The sequence below is a fragment of the Acanthisitta chloris genome, unplaced genomic scaffold (assembly GCF_000695815.1).
Source record: "Acanthisitta chloris isolate BGI_N310 unplaced genomic scaffold, ASM69581v1 scaffold12917, whole genome shotgun sequence".
NCBI classification, from domain to species: domain Eukaryota; kingdom Metazoa; phylum Chordata; class Aves; order Passeriformes; family Acanthisittidae; genus Acanthisitta; species Acanthisitta chloris.
The window spans coordinates 25535-42960 of record NW_008684659.1 but is presented as its reverse complement, the minus strand read 5'-3'; the positions used below and the strand labels follow the sequence as shown (position 1 = coordinate 42960).

General features: G+C 44.6%; 1 protein-coding gene across 1 annotated transcript in view; it reads left to right on the top strand.

The window, feature by feature from the left end:
* Nucleotides 1–237: 237 nt before the first annotated feature.
* LOC103806718 (centrosomal protein C10orf90-like) overlaps nucleotides 238–17426 on the top strand; it is a gene marked incomplete at its 3' end in the record, with an annotated part of 38018 nt that continues 20829 nt past the window's right edge. Inside the window, exon 1 of the mRNA XM_009079426.1 lies at nucleotides 238–403. Within this exon, the coding sequence (XP_009077674.1) occupies nucleotides 238–403 (166 nt within the window). The remainder of the gene's footprint in view (nucleotides 404–17426) is intronic.

Genomic DNA, 17426 nt, shown 5'->3' with positions numbered 1-17426 from the left:
AGCCTAAATAACTCAGCAAGCCCAGGTTTTATCCCTGCAGATAACCTTCGTTAATCCAGCTCGGTTTTCTTTTTTTTTCCTGGAGACAAAGGCTAAAGCGAGTTGCCTCGAAGCGCTGCGTGCTGCCGGGGGAGTGGGAGGATGAATGATTCATGTGCTCCAGGCTGAGCTGGCGGATCCTGCCTGTCCCTGGCACCGCCGCAACAAGTGCTGGCTGTGCCAGGCTGGAGCCCTGGGATGCCTTCAGGGGCAGGAGAACCTGCCCGGGTGCAGTGCCAGGGGCTCGCTCGGCTGGTTTTGCAGGTTAAACCCTGCGCGAGATGGGGCAGGGACACCCAGTCCTTTGTCACTCAGATGTACCTGAGCACCAGTTGCACTGCCTGGAAGGAAACACGTTGTCTCGGTAAGTTTGTTTTCTGAGCCTGCTCTAAGCTCTTTGCTGTCTGACTCTAACGTGCAGTGTTTTACTTGTCTAAAACTAGTTTGGGTTCTTTCATTCTTACCCAACAGAAGCCTAGAAAGGCAGGCAATGCCTTTATTTTTGAGTCTATAAAAGAAGCAGACTACCTACAGATCTGACACTAAAGTTAGGATGAAGCTTTCTTAAATGATCTTGTGCTGTTTAAATTTTCCCATCCCTGGAACACACCACTAAAACAAAACCTGTTCGTGATCCAAGGATGATTTTCCCAAACTGAGACTAATGTGAGACTCTGAAAGGAGTTTCATTTTCCCTCTTGGGAGTATAACTTATATTGTTGTGCTTTGTGCAGTTAAATACATTTCTGATTGGGTTGGGAGCAGGAACTGAGATCTGCATGAAATCCTTCCCATGCATTAACTGTTTTGTGGTGTCATGAAGTTGTGACAAAGAATTGGTAACTTGGTTTTCTTAAGGATAGGAAGCAGAGACACTTTGTATGTAAAGCATATGGTAGTGATGAACTTAAAGCAACGCTCACCACTTAGAAGGTAGAAAACATCAAAATGTTTACTTTTATTACTCATTATCAGCAAATGTACCTGTAATACTTGTTTCAATTATCTTCTTTTTGTTGTTTCCCACTGTCAGCAGTGCCTGAGAGCTCTCAGGTAACTCACTACTTGGCACAGTTAGGAACTGGCTATAAAAACAATCAGCTCCCAAGAGCAGAGGCCAAGGGTAGGAGCATGAATGTGAAATGAATCAGTCTTGATTGTGGATAACAAGCTCTCTCTCTTTTTATTTGTTTTTAATTACACAGTCCAGATTCTGCTGCTTCTGCTTTATTTCCTTTGTTTGGATCACAAAAGCATTTTCTTCGGCAGCCAAAAAAGCAGCCAAATTTCGGAGGAATAAAAGTGCAGCAGAATGATATCTAGTGTTAACAGTAATTAAATGCTCTGTGTTTTAAGAAGAGGAAAAAAAAACCACGCGAGGTGAAAACAGGGATATGTAAACAACAGGAGATATGCAAACAATGGATGTAATCCTGCACTCCTTAATCATGGGAGTAATCCTTATTCAGGAAAGTAATCCTGTTGCTTTCAATAGACACGTCTATAGGTGCTGGAGCACAAGGCCCAGCTTTTCCAAGGAGATAACAGTGTTTTACCTGCTTTTTTTTTTTCTTTTCCGTGCACTGTAATTTTAGCAACACAGCTCTTAGTGATGTGTTCGAATGCATTAGTGATAATGCTGAATTAGACTGTACCAAAGGTCCATTTTGCCTCGGAAAGTATGAAAGAGAAAAATGGAATCATGTATTAGATGCGTCAGGAAGAAGGTACAAACCCCACGGGTTTTATTAGTGGCACTGCTCACCCCAGTGACTGTGTTTGTAGATTACCTTTTGGTCCATGAGGTATATAAACTTTGCTTCTTTTTTAGGCTAGGATGCAACTTTAGCAAGAAAAAAAATCACTATGACACATGATATAAAGTATATTTGGCTCTCCCTAAAAGTGATGTTGATAATTGTTGTTCATCTGATTGAAATACTTCAGGTTTGTGGTAACATCCTGTGAATGTTTTTGTTGCTGTTCTGGCCTCGGGTCTTGCCAAAATCACACCTGTGTTTCTGCCTTGGGAATGACACATTTGCGGTGGTTGTGTTGCTCTTCTCATCAGCACTTCTGAGCTTTCCCCTCCCAGACCATGTTGTGCTGCCCTGTAATCCAGGATGGGGCTTGGCAGCACCTGTGTGCCCTTCCCCAGGCACTGTGTCTGCTAATGAGGAAAACTAATTACTTAAAAGCTTTCAGTACAATGGGTTGAGAAGTATAAATAGTCATGAGCTGCTCCTGGTGCCCTGCGAGCCATGGAGCTGTGTTTGCGCTGATGCAGGCAGTGGTGCTGTATGAGCATTACCTTGTGCACTCATTGCTGTGTTCAGATGTTTTCTGTGGAGGAGTATTCCTTGTGTGCACACTGAAAGGGCCAAAATAGAAAAGAAAATGCAATGGGTGATGGTTCCAGATGGTATCATAGATGGTTAAGGGGTTGGAATGGACCTTAGAGATCTAGTCCTAACCCCCTGCCCTGGGCAGGGACACCTCCCACCAGAGCAGGTTGATCCAACCTGGTTTAAGTGAAGTTGGGATTAAACTTGGCTTTGCCTTTTTGTTGGTTGCATTGAGCTATTGAGAATGAGCTGTTTTTCTCTAATCAGCTTTGGTACATGGCAAAGATTTTGCTGGTTTCTGTTTGAAAACGAGTTCTAGTAGATTATCAGTATCTATTTGCACAGAGATATCCTACAGAAGTAGTTTAATGTGAGGCTACATGGACAGTAGAGTGCTGGAGGCGATAAAATGACCCCAGTGCCAAGAGGCTGCAGGGGCAGACTGGCAGCTGCTGCCAGGGTGAGACTGGAATGGCCCTTAGCAGCAGCATTTCCTTTCTCTTACTCCATGCAGGGTCCCAGCAGGAGCAATAGGTCTCACCAGACAAATCCCTTTCTGTCTCCTGCCTGTGGGGTCAGTTCCTAATCCCTGGAGAGCTCCACAAGCATTGGTTGCACATTAACTTGAACTTCCATAACCACAGTTCTGAGATTTCTTTTTTTCTACATCCCTTCTCCTTTGTTGAACTGTATTAAAAAAACCCACATGCAGCTATTTTTGTTCCCTCTGGCAATGGGCAGAGGTCAAGTGCCCACTTTAATTTTTACTACCTTTTGTGATTTTTAGAGGTAGCTGTTCATACAGTTTATTGAAAAGTACTGAAAACTTGGACAAAAAAAAGGTGCTCTAGCATGGTTCAGCTCATTTGGGATCAAAAATTATGTGTGCAGTGATGTAGATCAGCATGGGTTAGGTTTTTTTGGTGCTTAAAAGCTGGGTAAGAGGTGTTTTCTGTAATCACTGACATGACATTCTCATGTCTCCCTTCGTTAGGATTAGGGTGGCCTTCAGTTGAAGGTTGGTCTTGATGATCTTGGAGGTCTTTTCCAACCTTAATGGTTCTATGATTAGAAGATGCTCATGTCTCCTAGCTTCCCACCCAAGGCAGAGGGATGTGTAGTCTCTGCTTTTTGTCCAGGTTAGAAGCTCTGTGAGAGCAAAGCTCTGAGTGTAGATGCTGCAAGGGATGGTAAGAGCAGGCAGCATAATGATTTGGCAGCATTCCCAAGGGAGTGTAAGATGCATTTTGCTGCTCTTTGGTGGTGGTTCTGCCTGGCTGTAGGTGTTGCTATGGTTGATGGTCTTCACTGCCTCAATGTGGACATGTGCTGAGGGTTCCTACTTGGTCCTTCCATTGTAAAAGTTGTGTATATAGCAGTAATGATATGTGAAGGTATTTGAAGCAATACCAACATTCAGTTCCAAACCCAAATACTACACAAAATACAAGGCAAGGTTTAAAGCCCAGGTAGAGGCAATATTCTGGCTGTTTTGCAGCTGCCTGAGAACCTGTGGCAGGAGAAGCAGAAGGTCTGAAAAAGCCAATATGCAGCCCACACAGCATGTGGGTTGAGCAAGGTCTGGGAGTGTAGTCCTGGGAAAACCAAACACTGGTTCAGTGTCAGCCACTGGTTTTCATGGTCCCTCGGGTCACAGCCAAGTGGCAAACTTCAGCTAATGTAGCACCATGTGGCCACAGGCCATGGGGCAGATGATGTGTCCCATGGTCCAGCATGTCCTTGTGATGGGAATTGCCACATTGTTGTGTGTAGGACCTCAGGGACAGCAGTGCCACATGCATGACCAGGGAACGATCACAGCAGAAAAGAACCACAAGACACGGTAGATGATGACTAAGTTTGGTCTTTAACAAAACCCTAAACCATCGTAACTCCCTTTATTATTGGCTTATTAGCAGCTTTCAAGTGGCTTCTGCCACTAGGGCTGCCCATGGAAGTGGTGGAGTCACCATCCCTGGAGGTGTTCAAGAAACAATTGGATGTGCCACTCAGTGCTCTGGTCTAGTTGACAAGGCGGTGATGGTCACAGGTTGATGATTTTTGGAGGTCTTTTCCAACCTCAATGATTCCGTGATTCTAAGTGGAAAAGCTGAGCTGGTGTGACTCTACATGTCCTACTTAATGTGCCACAACAGCAAAGATAAAACTGCTTATTGTTAAAATAAAGTTTTTTATTTGTTCTCCATGTGTTCCTTCACAATAAATCCCAGTCTGAGGGCAGCCAGGCCTGGAGGAGCAGAGTTAGTAACAGTCCTTATCCTGTTTGTGGTCCAGCCCAACCCCACACTGATACTCTCCCAGGGCATGTTTCAAGACTGCTCTTTGATACAACATTGCTCTTGTTTCATGAGACATTTCTGCCTCTGTAGCACTCTGGGGATGGAGAGGTGAGCAGAGGACAGTCACACTGAAGCTTCTGTGTGTGGTCCCAGGCCCAAACATGCCTCAGATTTCCATCAGGGATGTGCAGTATGCATTAATCACAGGGGTGTGATGGTGTAACACTCAGTCACACACCTGACAGTCCACTCAGAGCACCTGAGGTAAACTACTGTGGGGCATATGGCCATGATCACTATCTGTTTTGAATGTGAATTGTCTTCCCTCCCTGCAAAGTATCCACAGCGTCTCTCTTGAGTGTCATATCCTGACTTGGTGGTGTTGTGTTACCATTAATAATTAGGATTGTGCATGAGAATGCATTACAAATACCTAAATATGGCTTTGCTGCCTTTATACAAACCTTTCCTGGTGATTAAAGACCATCAGTGCAAGCTTTGTAAGGGACAGAGGGAGCAATGGTGCAGAACAAGCACAATAAAAACAGTGATGAAATTATCTCTTGCAAATGATTTTGGTCATCTTTTGGAAGAGGAGGAATTAAGAGAATACAGATAGTTTCTGTTGTCTCTGTAGTGCAGCATAGGATAAACATATGGAGAAAAGTGTTTTAGCAGCAGAAGACAGAGCAGAAGGTAGTGCTGACAGCAGTCCTCATGGGTGCTCTGGAGCACCTCTGGGATTGTGCCTCAGATCTGCTCCAATTTCAGTGGTTGCATTTAGTTTTATGTGTCTATTGATCTGGACTTCTAGTGTCTCTTAGAGCTGCATACATGGGAAATCAAGTTGGGAGGTCGAGGTCAAAGCAGCTAGGCAGGCTGGGGAGGTATGACATGGTTTGGCTTGGAACTCCCCGTGTGGAAATGAGGGCAGAGCCCATGGCCAAACACAGGGAGGTGCTGTCTGCAGCCCTTCTGCCTCCTGTCTCTTCTGAAACCACCAGCTGCTGTTTTTAGGTGCTAAGGCTGGGCATTTAAAATGATTTTTAATTATTTTTTTCAATAATATGAATCTTTAGCAGACAAAGCTCCCCAAAATCTTAGAGCAGGAGGGTGCCTTTTTGTTCAGTCAGTTTTGGTTTACAGGTCACCTTTGAGGGTAGATTATACTGAAACCAAGGTTTAATGAGTAACTCTGTGGCTGGCACTCACTTTGATAAAAGTTCTTTCAACTACCTTGTTGCTCATGTGACTGAGTGACTAAAAATGAGACACCCACTAAATCAGTCACCTTCATTAATCCTGGCGTGGGGTATTGAACAAGCAGAGCAGGCTGCAGGGAGAGTCTGTGCCTGCCTGCAGGTGACTGCAAAGGTTTCTCAGTGGAATTTTAAAGAGAGGAATTAATGTGATTTCATTCTCACTTTCTGTGTCTAGAATTGGATCTGGATCCCACGATGTGCATTGTCACCCTGAGTGTGATACCCCAGTGAGGTCATTGTGGATGTATCTCTTGTACAATCCTTTCCACGTTGAATGAAACAGTTGATGGAGAACCACAGCTTTTTCTTTCCTCTCCTTAAGTTCTGTACCAGGGTGGACATAGATTTAGGAGGGTTGCTATGGTTTCTTTTATAAAAACCTCCCAGCCACGAAAATTACTCTCACAAACAAAGCTGGATGGAGGTGTAAAGAAACACATCACACACACAGCATGAGGCCACGGGTACAGGGCCAAGCACCCAGTGAGCACTCAGCACTTGGCAGGAGCTGAGCATCTCCCTCTCAGCTCTGCCCTGTCCCCTCCTCAATTTACCTTGTCATCATGCAGCCTGAGAACTGCCTAGTGGCAACAACCTTTGACTGGGGAGCCCAAAGTCAATCACCCAAACTCCTCTTCCCTGTTTTATCCTCTAGTTGTTATCTTATATTTCAGCTTTTCTCCAGGCTGAAATTTTTAAGGCAAATGCTGCTTGCTTGGGTTTTTTTTCTTTTCTCTTTGCCTGCATATTGCCTTGAACAACAGCTCATGACCTAGTTCTGTCTTTTAATTGCTACTGCAATATGAATTTTAATTCCAACTGGAGTCCAGATGTATTGAGGATACACAGCACATGCCAGGGCCAGTGCCATTATCTCCCAGACCAGTTTTTTTCAGCCCTTTGAATTCAGAGACCCCTTAACCTTCCTGAAAACATATCTGAACCCATCATCACATATTTCACTGTTGTCTGCTGATGGGGAAGGGAGATAATAACTGTTAATCTAAATGCTAATATGTATTTTCTCTGGCAGCTTAGTTTGTTTTACTGTTCTTTAACCTTTGACTAAAATATTAATGGAGATGGATGTGAGCCTTGTGCTTGCATCCTCCAGTGCCCAAGTGGCCATGGGCACTGACAATTTAGAACAGCACATCTCTGGTGGTTTTTTTATATAGACTATTATATTTTTATTACTATGCTTAATATTTTTTGCTTCTTGTCATGAGCATTTTGGGTGAATTATGGCATTGATGGTAGAAGATGAGTGGCTCATTGAGAACTGTAGCTGTTCTGCATCTGGTGGAAATCAGAGCTTGAATCACAGAATCATCAGGGTTGGAGGAGACCCCAAAGATCATCAAGTCCAACTTCTAAACTGTCACTGCTGGAACCCCTAAACCCTAAACCTCTTAAAAACCTCCAGGGATGGTGACTCCACTGGAAAATTCCCTGTTCCAGTGCCTCAACACCCTCACAGGAAAAGCTTTTTTTCCTCACATCCAATCTGACTCTGCCCTGTCCCAGCTCAAGGCCATTCCCTCTAGTCCTCTCCCTGCAGCCCTGGCAGGACACACATCCCACACCTCTCTCCAGCCCTGGCAGGAGTTGCAGAGAGCCAGGAGGTCACCCCTGAGCCTCTTCTCCAGGCTGACCAAGCCCAACTCCCTCAGCCCTTGCCCATGGGCTCTAGCTCTTTGCTGCCCTCGTTGCCCTTGGCTGGACTCACTCAGAGCCTCAATGGCCTTTGGGCAGTGAGTGCCCAAAGCTGAGCACAGCACTGAGCTGGGACCTCCCCAGTGCCCAGTGCAGGGGGATGACACTGCCCTAGTGCTGCTGCCACACTCTGCTGGAGCCAGGCCACACTGAGCTGTGCCACCAGCACTGCCAAGGCCCTTTGTGACCAACACCTCTGTCCCCACTCCTCCTCCAGCCTGGAACTGCATGGGCTATTGTATCCCAAGGGCAGGACCAGCACTCAGCCTTCTGACCCTCATGCAGTTGATGAACAAGGTGTTATGTTTAGCATGCTCCCAAAGAGTTGTGTGACACTGGCTGCATGTGCTGCATTTGGAGCACTCACAGTTTTCCTCTATCAATTCACATTTCACTGTTTTGCTTAGCTAAGACTTCCCTCTTTTTATTCCACTGTAATGGGTAGTGAAGGCACGTCATCAATGTCTTCTACTCAATAAAATTAATTCAAACAGAATTAAAACTTGAAAAAGGGTTTAATTTTAATCATTGTAGCTTGTGAAGGACACTGGAATCCTTTGGGAGGAGAGAAAAAAGACTATATAAAAACATAAGCTGGTTTAGGTTAGGTTTTTCTGGGATTTCAATAGCACAGAAGTTTAATTAATAACAATTCATGTTAAGGAAACTACCAAATGGAGAAAATGAGCAGTTTCTGATCAGTAAATCCTGGAATGGTTGAGGTTGGAAGGGACCTTCAAAGATCATGTTGTTCCAATCCCCTCCAATGGGCAGGGACACTTCCACCAGCCCAGGTTGCTCCAAGCTCCATCCAACCTGGCCTGGAACACTCCCAGGGATGGAGCAGCCACAGCTGCTCTGGGCAACCTGTGCCAGTGTCTCAGCACCTCACAGGGAACAATTCCTTCCCAATATCCCATCTAACCCTGCTCTCTGGCAGTTGAAGCCATTAATGTACACATCAGCATTTCCTTCCCAAATCACACTCACACAAGGCACTTGTGAAGACAATATTTCTTTATATTACACCAGTTGATGGATAATACAGCAAAGGAGAGTTGGTAATACTCTGGAGGACTAGAGAAGGAGCAGAAAGCTGAGGGGACAACCTCACACTAGCACTGGATATGTGGCTGGGAAGAGAAATCCAGAGAAAGACAGAACATGGGAAGGTGGTGAGACACTGTCCCAGGTTGCCCAGGGAGGCTGTGGCTGCCCCAACCCTGGCAGTGTTCACAGCCAGGTTGGATGAGCCTTGAGCAACCTGCTCTGGTGGGAGGTGTCCCTGCCCAGGGCAGGGGGTTGAGGCTGGGTGATCTCTCAGATCCCTTCCAACCCCTAAAATTCTATCATCTTTCATCATTTCAGTATCCTTTTGCCAGACCCTGGTGCTTGCTAGTCCCTCTGCCAAGCAAATATTTAATAGCACAGATGCATCAAATCATTATCGCAGTGATGTGTCACAGGTAAGATGTGTATTGCAGCCTGTTCTCACAGTAGACATAATGTTACTGCCTGATACTGTTACTGATATTTGATGTGCAATGCAACTCTATTTAATTAGTTAACTAAAATGCATTTTCTGCCAGAGATATAGTGAACAGGAGGGAAAATCAGCCTCTTGGTGAAAAGACTCGTTCGTAGCAGGATGACTGAAAAAAGCAGATAGTAGAGTCTGAGAAGCAGAAATTTAGCACATTAAACCCAGAGACCGCTAAAAATCTGTGGAATCTCAGATTTTGGGATGCAAACCAGCAGTTTAGCTCTTTAGAAGGAAACTGTTGTGATACCACCTGTAAACATTTTAGAACAGCCGATTAGTTTAAAGATTTTGAGTTTGATAGCAAAGATGCTTCTGTGTTCAAAGGAGAAGTACTTTTATGTGTGGGAAAACAACCTGTTCCTCACCCAAAGGGCTGAAACTTTGCCTTAAGCACAAAATTCAGTTGTGGCCTGGGGAGTCATCCCTAACACAACCACACTGATGTTGTCTCCTCGATACCTACGCTCACAGTGGCACCATGAGAGCATTAAATGAAGTTACATCTTCTTCTTGCATCCTCTGTGGAGGCAGGAGACCAAGTTTTTTTGGCCAGCATTGGTCTCTCGACTCCTCTTTGTGTGGCTGATGACAATTGCCATGCTGCCCACAGCCAAAGCCTCCCTCAGCAGCTTCCACCAGCAGCTGAGTTATTAGAAATAGCTTTCATGTCCTTGTCTCCTGTGGGAGATGTGGGCTGACTCGGTTATTGTACGTGGGAGGAGGATGTGAGAGTGAGAGCCAAACACTACTGCAGGTCGCTTTTCTCTCACTGGTGGAAAGATAAAAGTGCTTGTAAATGGGTTTCTGAGCCCTCCTCCATAAAACCAGGGGGGGTTTCTTGCTCAGGGCTCGTTGGGGGAGCTGTGAGAAGGACCCACACTTGCATTGCTGCTGCTGCTTTCACCCGGTGAGGTATAGGGAGCAAAGGATGCAGCAGGGAAGCAAACAGCTCCTGGACCACTGGTCTGGTGGAAGGTGTTCCTGCCCATGGAGGGGGAGTGGAACCAGATGGTCTTTAAGGTGCCTTCCAACCCAAACCAGTCTGTGATTCCTGCAGTGCCTGTTTGGGGCAAGTCTGTGATGCCCAAATGGTGTCATTCCCTGTCATTCTCCCTGAGTAAATGGGACTACACTGGGAAGGCTGGAGAAGCCTCCAAGGAAAGAGGGCTGAATGCAGAGTTGATATCTTGTGCAAAGTCAAAGAGCTGTTTCAGTGGCTCCTTCCAGGAGCTCAGGAGCAAAAAGGTCAGAAAGAGCCAGAAGGGAGAAACCTGAGGAACACCTCATCAAGCTGCAAGGAAACTTGTGCTTGTGTGTGTTCTATAGGCTGTAAGTGAAGTGCTGCTCTGGGTCTAGGAGAGAGAGAGAGCACAGGGAAGAGTGAGAAAGGGATGTTTTCTCACATGCTGGGACTGCCCTTCCAACCCTTCCAGCCTAGGTGGTCATGGTAGGTTGCTGTGGAATGATTTAGTCTCAGTCACCTATGCTCATTTTCTGTCTGCATCGTCAGTGAATTGCTCTGCCTCTCACATCCAAATTCTGCTTTATTACTTCTCATGTTCATGTTCTTTCTCTTCCCCCTTGTGCTCCTCAGGTAGCAACTGTGTTTTAGCTTGTTTTCAGAAAGCAGCAATAATATTTCCTGAGCTGATTCCTCTCTTTAATTTGTTGTGGTGGTGTCTGACACGTCCTGCTCATACCGAGCTCTCCCTGGACTCCTGAGTCTCTCTGCAGTACAAGTGTCTTCAACACAGTTCATTTTAATCAGGGCTCCCAGAATTCAGTAATACTTCAGGCCAATTGGTACAGTAAATCTGAACACATTCAGCAGAAACATGTGCAGGCAGTGATCAGACATAATTGCCAACAATTTCACACCCACAGAATCCTTCCTTGCCTCTAACATTCCCAGAGCCCCATCCTTCCCAGCACTGTTTCAAGGAGGAATCTCCCAGTTGCTAAGGGGATGGAATTTTTTATGCACTTAGATATGAAGCATTTTGAACATAAAGTGGAGAATTACTCAGTTTTCTGCTTAATGTTTTCTGTATTAAAGTGGCAGGACCAAGCTGCAGTGAGAAGCAGGATCTCCAGGGGTCTGGAGGTCAGGATTGATCCAGGTACTAGCCAGGCACTCAAAATATTACCTGATCCGTATCTGCTGAATTTAACTGGAGCTCTGACAATTACAGGCTGTCACAGGAGACTTCAGTTCTACTCCTGACTCAATTACCAAGTCTCATGCTTCTCATAAGATTACCATTGCTGTAAATAAAGTCAAGCTCACTCTCCTTTTTCATCCCTATTCCAAGAAAAAAGAAGAGCTGACTCCTACCACCCAGACCCAGCATCTAATTGAGCCCAAGCCTCAGAGAAGCTCCTGGTTGAATTTGAATCAAATATGTATTTTCAGCAAAATTGTGGTTATTGATGCACTGAATTTAAAAACCAACTGCCCATGTTTATTGCCCATTCCCAAATTCTTGCTAGAGGAATTCCTAGTACATAAAGGCTTAAAACAACAGATACACCTAATCAGCTTGGGTCCCCTTAGAATTTTGCAGACGTAAATCAGTCCTAGACACAAGACTTTAACACAGTCTAGCATTATGCCATTGCTGCTGCATTTTCCATAATGAATTCTGTTCCTTATGCAGCCTAATACTTGTTTTCCTTTCTGCCTATTCTTGCATGCTGAAAAGATGTTTACATTAAGCTGTTCCTGACTCCTGGTTTCTTCTCTAAGTGATTAGTTGATTGCAGCTCAATAATCTTTGAGTAGTTCAAATTATTTCTTGCACTTCATGTTTGTAGAGATCTGAGTGTGTCTATATACAACTCCTGAATCGTGGCCAATTCTGGCACTCATTAAATGTGCATGTGTCAGGCTCCACTTCCCCTGTAAGTGCTTCTCTTCTCTTGCTTCTCTCCCTTTCCAACTGGGCTTGCACAGTCTGAGTGCAAGGAAGGGGATTGGCAGAGGATCATCCATGAAGTGCTCTCTTGTTGGTATGAATTCCTCTAAACCTGGGCCACTGTGAGGGGCACACCAGAGAGCTACTACAGTATTGTATGGGTTGTTCCCAGATGACTTGTAGAAGTACTTCACCAAGCTGCATGAGATAAAAGCCTCCATACAGGCAGTACCTCAAAACAATTTGATATCTTGTAGAGATTCTGACTGTACCCCTGTGATTCCACCCCTTTTCCAGCTCAGGGGATATCCCTCTCTGAGGCACATAACCCATTTGGATGTCAAGGGTGGGTGATTTCAAGGATTAAGGTGTGTGAGAAATGGTAGGAAGGTTGGGAGATGGGAAATATTTTGGGGTTCTAGGAAGGCATGTAAGGATTTGATATGGTTTAATAAAGGAAGAAGCAGTTGATGCTTGTCTGGCACTTGTGCACAAATGCCTCTCTGGTACAGAACATATGAGGAGTTCAACCCATGAACCCTCTATGGTTTTCTCAGTCCCATCCTCCTGCCTGGGTAATGGGTTTGTTCTGGGAACTGGGCAAATACACTTCTGAATCTTGGGCCTAGAGTCCATCTCCTGTTTCTTTAGCCCTGTAATGAGCTTATAACTAGAGGAACCAGTTGAGACAGCTGCCATGAAGGAGTGGGTTTGAGCTGTGGATTTCAGCATCTGGCAGGAATCATGGAATCCCAGAATGAGTTGGGTTGGAAGTACCTTAAAGCTCATCTCATTCCACCCCCTGCCCTGGGCAGGGACACCTTTCCCTAGCCCAGGTGCTCCAAGCCCCATCCAACCTGGCCTGGAACACTCCCAGGAATGGGATATCCATAAATGGCAGCTAGAGCCATCACTGATGCTCTGTATCCAAAGGGCTCATTAACTCCCCACGCTGTTTCTGAAGATGAAAAGTCTCCTTTTCACAGTGCAGGAGTTTTAACTGTGCCCTGGCTAAAGATTACCTCAACTTGCTATTAATTGAGATGTTTCACTAATTGGTTTCTTGGTTCATTAGCCAAGTTGTGAATATGAGGGAAATGGAAAAGGCTCAGAATGAATTTCCCTTGCAATCCTTATTTTCAATGGCAAATAATCATTTAGGGTTGAACAAAACATATTCTGTGATTTGCTGTGATGGAGCTAATTTTTCACTTTGGGATCATTTGCCACCTTCAAAGCTTTGGGGGGAAAATGGTCCTCAGATCTGCTTCATTCTGATATGATGTGATATCAGGTAGAAAGTACAATCATAGTATAATGTAATCATCTCAAAATTGATACAGAAACACTTTGTCATGGGAAGTTCATCCTCATATATTGTTTTAAGCAGTGAGATAAGTGGGAGAAAAGGCAAAAATCTTTAAATGCCAGCTTTACTACCACAGATTCTGTGGCTCTGATTCCATTTCAGCCATGTAAGCAACAGAAATAAACAAGAAAAATCCAACCTGTCCCTAGTTTACTCTTCCCAACACTGTGCACTCAGCTAAAAATCAAAGATTAACTCTGAGCAGCTAAAGGGGAACAAATTCTACTAATTCATCAAAGCCAATGCTGTGGAATTTAATCTGTTTTATGAAATTCCTCCCATTGATTGTTGTGGCATGACTGTGGCACGGGAGGTCATTGGTGAGCACTGAATTGCTGGTTGTGTGACAGGGAAAAAAAGAAGGCTAAAAGAAAGGTTAAATTAAAGAAGCTGCTCGAAGCTATTTGTGTGAGATGAATGTATATTATCTAAATTAATGACAGCAAGCCTCCAATTAGCTGAATATTGATGCAAAATTACAGCTTTATAAGGTAAATACATGTTTTCTCAAACCAGAGGGTTGGGGAGGGAGATCCTTATGCTGCAGCTGGGATAGGGTTACAGGTAGATGAACAATTTCAGTGTATTGGGGCACAGTGACCTCTCTGCTGACAAATCTTGACAATAAATCTGTCATTCCTTCCTAACAGCAATAAGGACTATGAATCTTATGACCTCGCTCTCCAGTCTATCCTCCTGTAACATGGGATGGGCAAAAGCCTTGATTGTGCTGCTTTATGTTGCAATAAACAGCTTAGCTTTTATTTTAGGACAGAGATTTCTTCTTCAGCCCAAGTGCAAGCTGAGGAGTGTCTGAGGACACTTGTTCTGTGCAGCTGGAGAAGAGAAGACTGAGGGAAGACCTCATCACTGGATACAACTTCCTCATGAGGGGAAGGGGAGAGGCAGCTCTGAGCTCTGCTCTCTGGGACCAGTGATAGGACCCAAGGGAACGGCCTGAAGTTGTGTCAGGGGAGGGTATCAGGAGAAGGTTCTTCCCCCAGAGGTGTTTGGGCACTGAACAGCTCCCCAGGGCAGTGGGCACAGCCCCAAGGCTGACAGAGCTCAGGGAGTGTTTGGCCAATGCTCTCAGGCACAGGGTGCATTGTTGGGTTGTCTGTGCAGAGACAGGAGTTGGACTCAATGCTCCTCATGGGTCCCTTCCAACTCTGAATATTCTGTGATTTTGTGATTCTGTAAAATAAGTGTGAAGACAAACCTCTAAACCTGTTTCTGTTTTGTTATATATAGAACCCCTCTGTCAATATATAGCAAAGAGAACTGCAGCTATGAACTCCTTTTGTTGTGGGTTATGCGATTTATACAGACTAGAATAATTGTGTAATGGAGATAATTGATAAATTTGCCCCTTAGGAAGGGGAAAGTTTTCTTGCAGATTGTCTTTATGTGAAAAGTGTGTTGATCAAGGCCAGGTTGGATGGGGTTTGGAGCAACCTGGACTAGTGGAAGTTGTCCCTGCTCATGGCAGGGGGTGGAATGAGATGAGCTTTAAGATCCTTCCAACCAAACCAGTCTGGGATTCTGTGATGTCTTAGGTATGTCTTCTCACTGTAAAACACTGCAACTACATTCATCAGTCCTTGCAGGACAGCATTTAGCTGTGTGTAGGAGTTTACCATCGTTATGACTGAATATCAGCAAAAAAATATCTAGTCTGTAAAAATAACAAAGAAAAACCCTTTAACAAACAAAATCCTACCCCAAAGGCCCAAAAAAACAACTCCAAATCTGCCTTTGCAATATATCTTAAGGCCTTATTTTCCTACATATTTTAAAGGATGCTCACAGTGTCTTTCATTGAGTCCTGATGGACAACACTGAGCCAGAACAAGGATTCAGCTACATCCTTATCCTCATTCTGCTCATTTAGGATCTCAATTTTGTTACATGTTGTGCAGAAAAGTTACCTTGCACCATCCATTTATCTCCCCAGTAATTTCATATCTCCCCATTCCTCTTCCTATGCATCTTAGGAAGCTGTTTGTGATTTTTGTACCTCTCTACCACATTACCTCTTTTTGGACTTATGCTGACAAGTCCCAACTTACTCAATGTCAGAATTTTGCTGTAATGTTCCCCTTTCTGGCAAAAATATCAGTTCTTAGTACACTTCTGCTGGTTTGGGCTGGAAATTGAGTTTAAGGAGATTTGGAGGTCCTGCTATATTTTATTTATTTCCCTAGTTTTCTGTATATTTTCCTTGGTTCTTGGCTCTGCTCCTTTGTCAGCCTAGTCCTTTGTCATTTCTATAGAATTTACACTGGGTTTATTTTTTTCTGTAGTGTTTACTGATTTATCTTAATCCCATAACAGTTTAGAGATGCCTGTGATATCCATATCCCTTTCTGAAAGCTAAGCAAGCATTCCAGATTACTCAGCACTTCCACACTCTGTGCTCTTGCTCAAACTCACACACAGCTGCTATTTTTACGCTCCAGGTCTAAATTCAGTCTTCCTTGTCTTCACTGTTCTTTGCAGTTCTTTTTTAACCTGAGATTTTTCTCCTACCAAAAATACAGAGGCTTTTATAACCAACTTTTCTGCAGCTTTTATTTGGTGGAAAAAAAGCCCCTACAAAAGCCCAAGAAAAAAAAACACCCAAAAAAAACTCTTTCAGCTTGAAAAGCATTAACTGTGCTTGTGTTGTGTTCTGGCATAGATGGAGCTGAGCTTTCTCTGCAGCCTCCTCCTTAGTCCCTAGGGGTTTCCTAGGAAAGTTCTCTATTTTCCCTCTCTCCATTGCATTTTCCTGCACAGGGACAGTGCTGTTAGACTGGGATTAGGTTTTTCTTGACAGGGTTTTTTGTTTTTCCCTGTATCCACCTTGTCTCCCAGTTTGTCTAACCAACTATCCAAGGAGAGATTGCTGAGTGTTATTTCCAACCCACAGAATCAAAGACAAGCAGTTATATATGCCGCTTGCCCCAGCTCACCAGCTGGGCAGCAGCTCTCCTTGTCCTTCGTTCATTTTCTTTCCTACCTTTGATCCTCACAGCTGTTTCGTTTACATTTCTAGCAAGAGACATTTAGCAAAGGCTTTGGGAAGAAGATGAATTCCAAAATCCAGAGCTTTCCCTCATATTGTGTTTTCAAACCGAAATCCTCTCGAAAGGTCACTTGAAGGCTTGAAATAGTGGAGCATTTAGATTGCTGTTGATTTTTCTCATGGTGATTGACTAGCCATCAACCTTATCATGCTCTTCTGCTGAAAACAAGAGTAGCTGGTTGCATTTCCTTTCCTTGCAAAGGAAGACCTCACTGAACTTTTCCCATAGAGCTGCTGGTGGAACTGTGTTATGCATGGATGGATATCCCCAGGAATGACATGTGGATCAGACCAAATGGTGTAGAGGAGAAACCATTTCATTTATGTGTGCTGTAATTAAAGCAAAGCTCTAATTCATTTAGCAATGCTTATGATGGTTGGTTCATTTTCACAGTGCAGCAGTGTTTGAGTTACTGTAGCTCTATATATAGCCCAGAGAAGCTGTGGCTGCTCCATTCCTGAAAGTGTTCAAGAAAGATGGAGAGACATTGAGGTGCTGGAGCAGGTCCAGAGAAGAGCAACGAGGCTGGTGAAGGGACTGGAGCACAAGTGCCATGAGCAGAGGCTGAGGGAGCTGGGGGTGTTCAGCCTGGAGAAGAGGAGGCTCAGGGGAGACCTTATCACCCTCTGCAACTCCCTGACAGGAGGTTGGAGTCAGGTGGGGGTTGGTCTCTTCTCCCAGGCAACCAGCAGCAGGACAAGAGGGCACAGACTCAAGCTCTGCCAGGGGAGGGTTAGGTTGGATATTAGGCAGGGATTCTTTACAGAGAGTGCTCAGGCATTGGAATGTGCTGCCCAAGGAGGTGGTGGATTCACCATCCCTGGAGGTTTTCAAGCTGAGACTGGATGTGGCACTTAGTGCCATGGTCT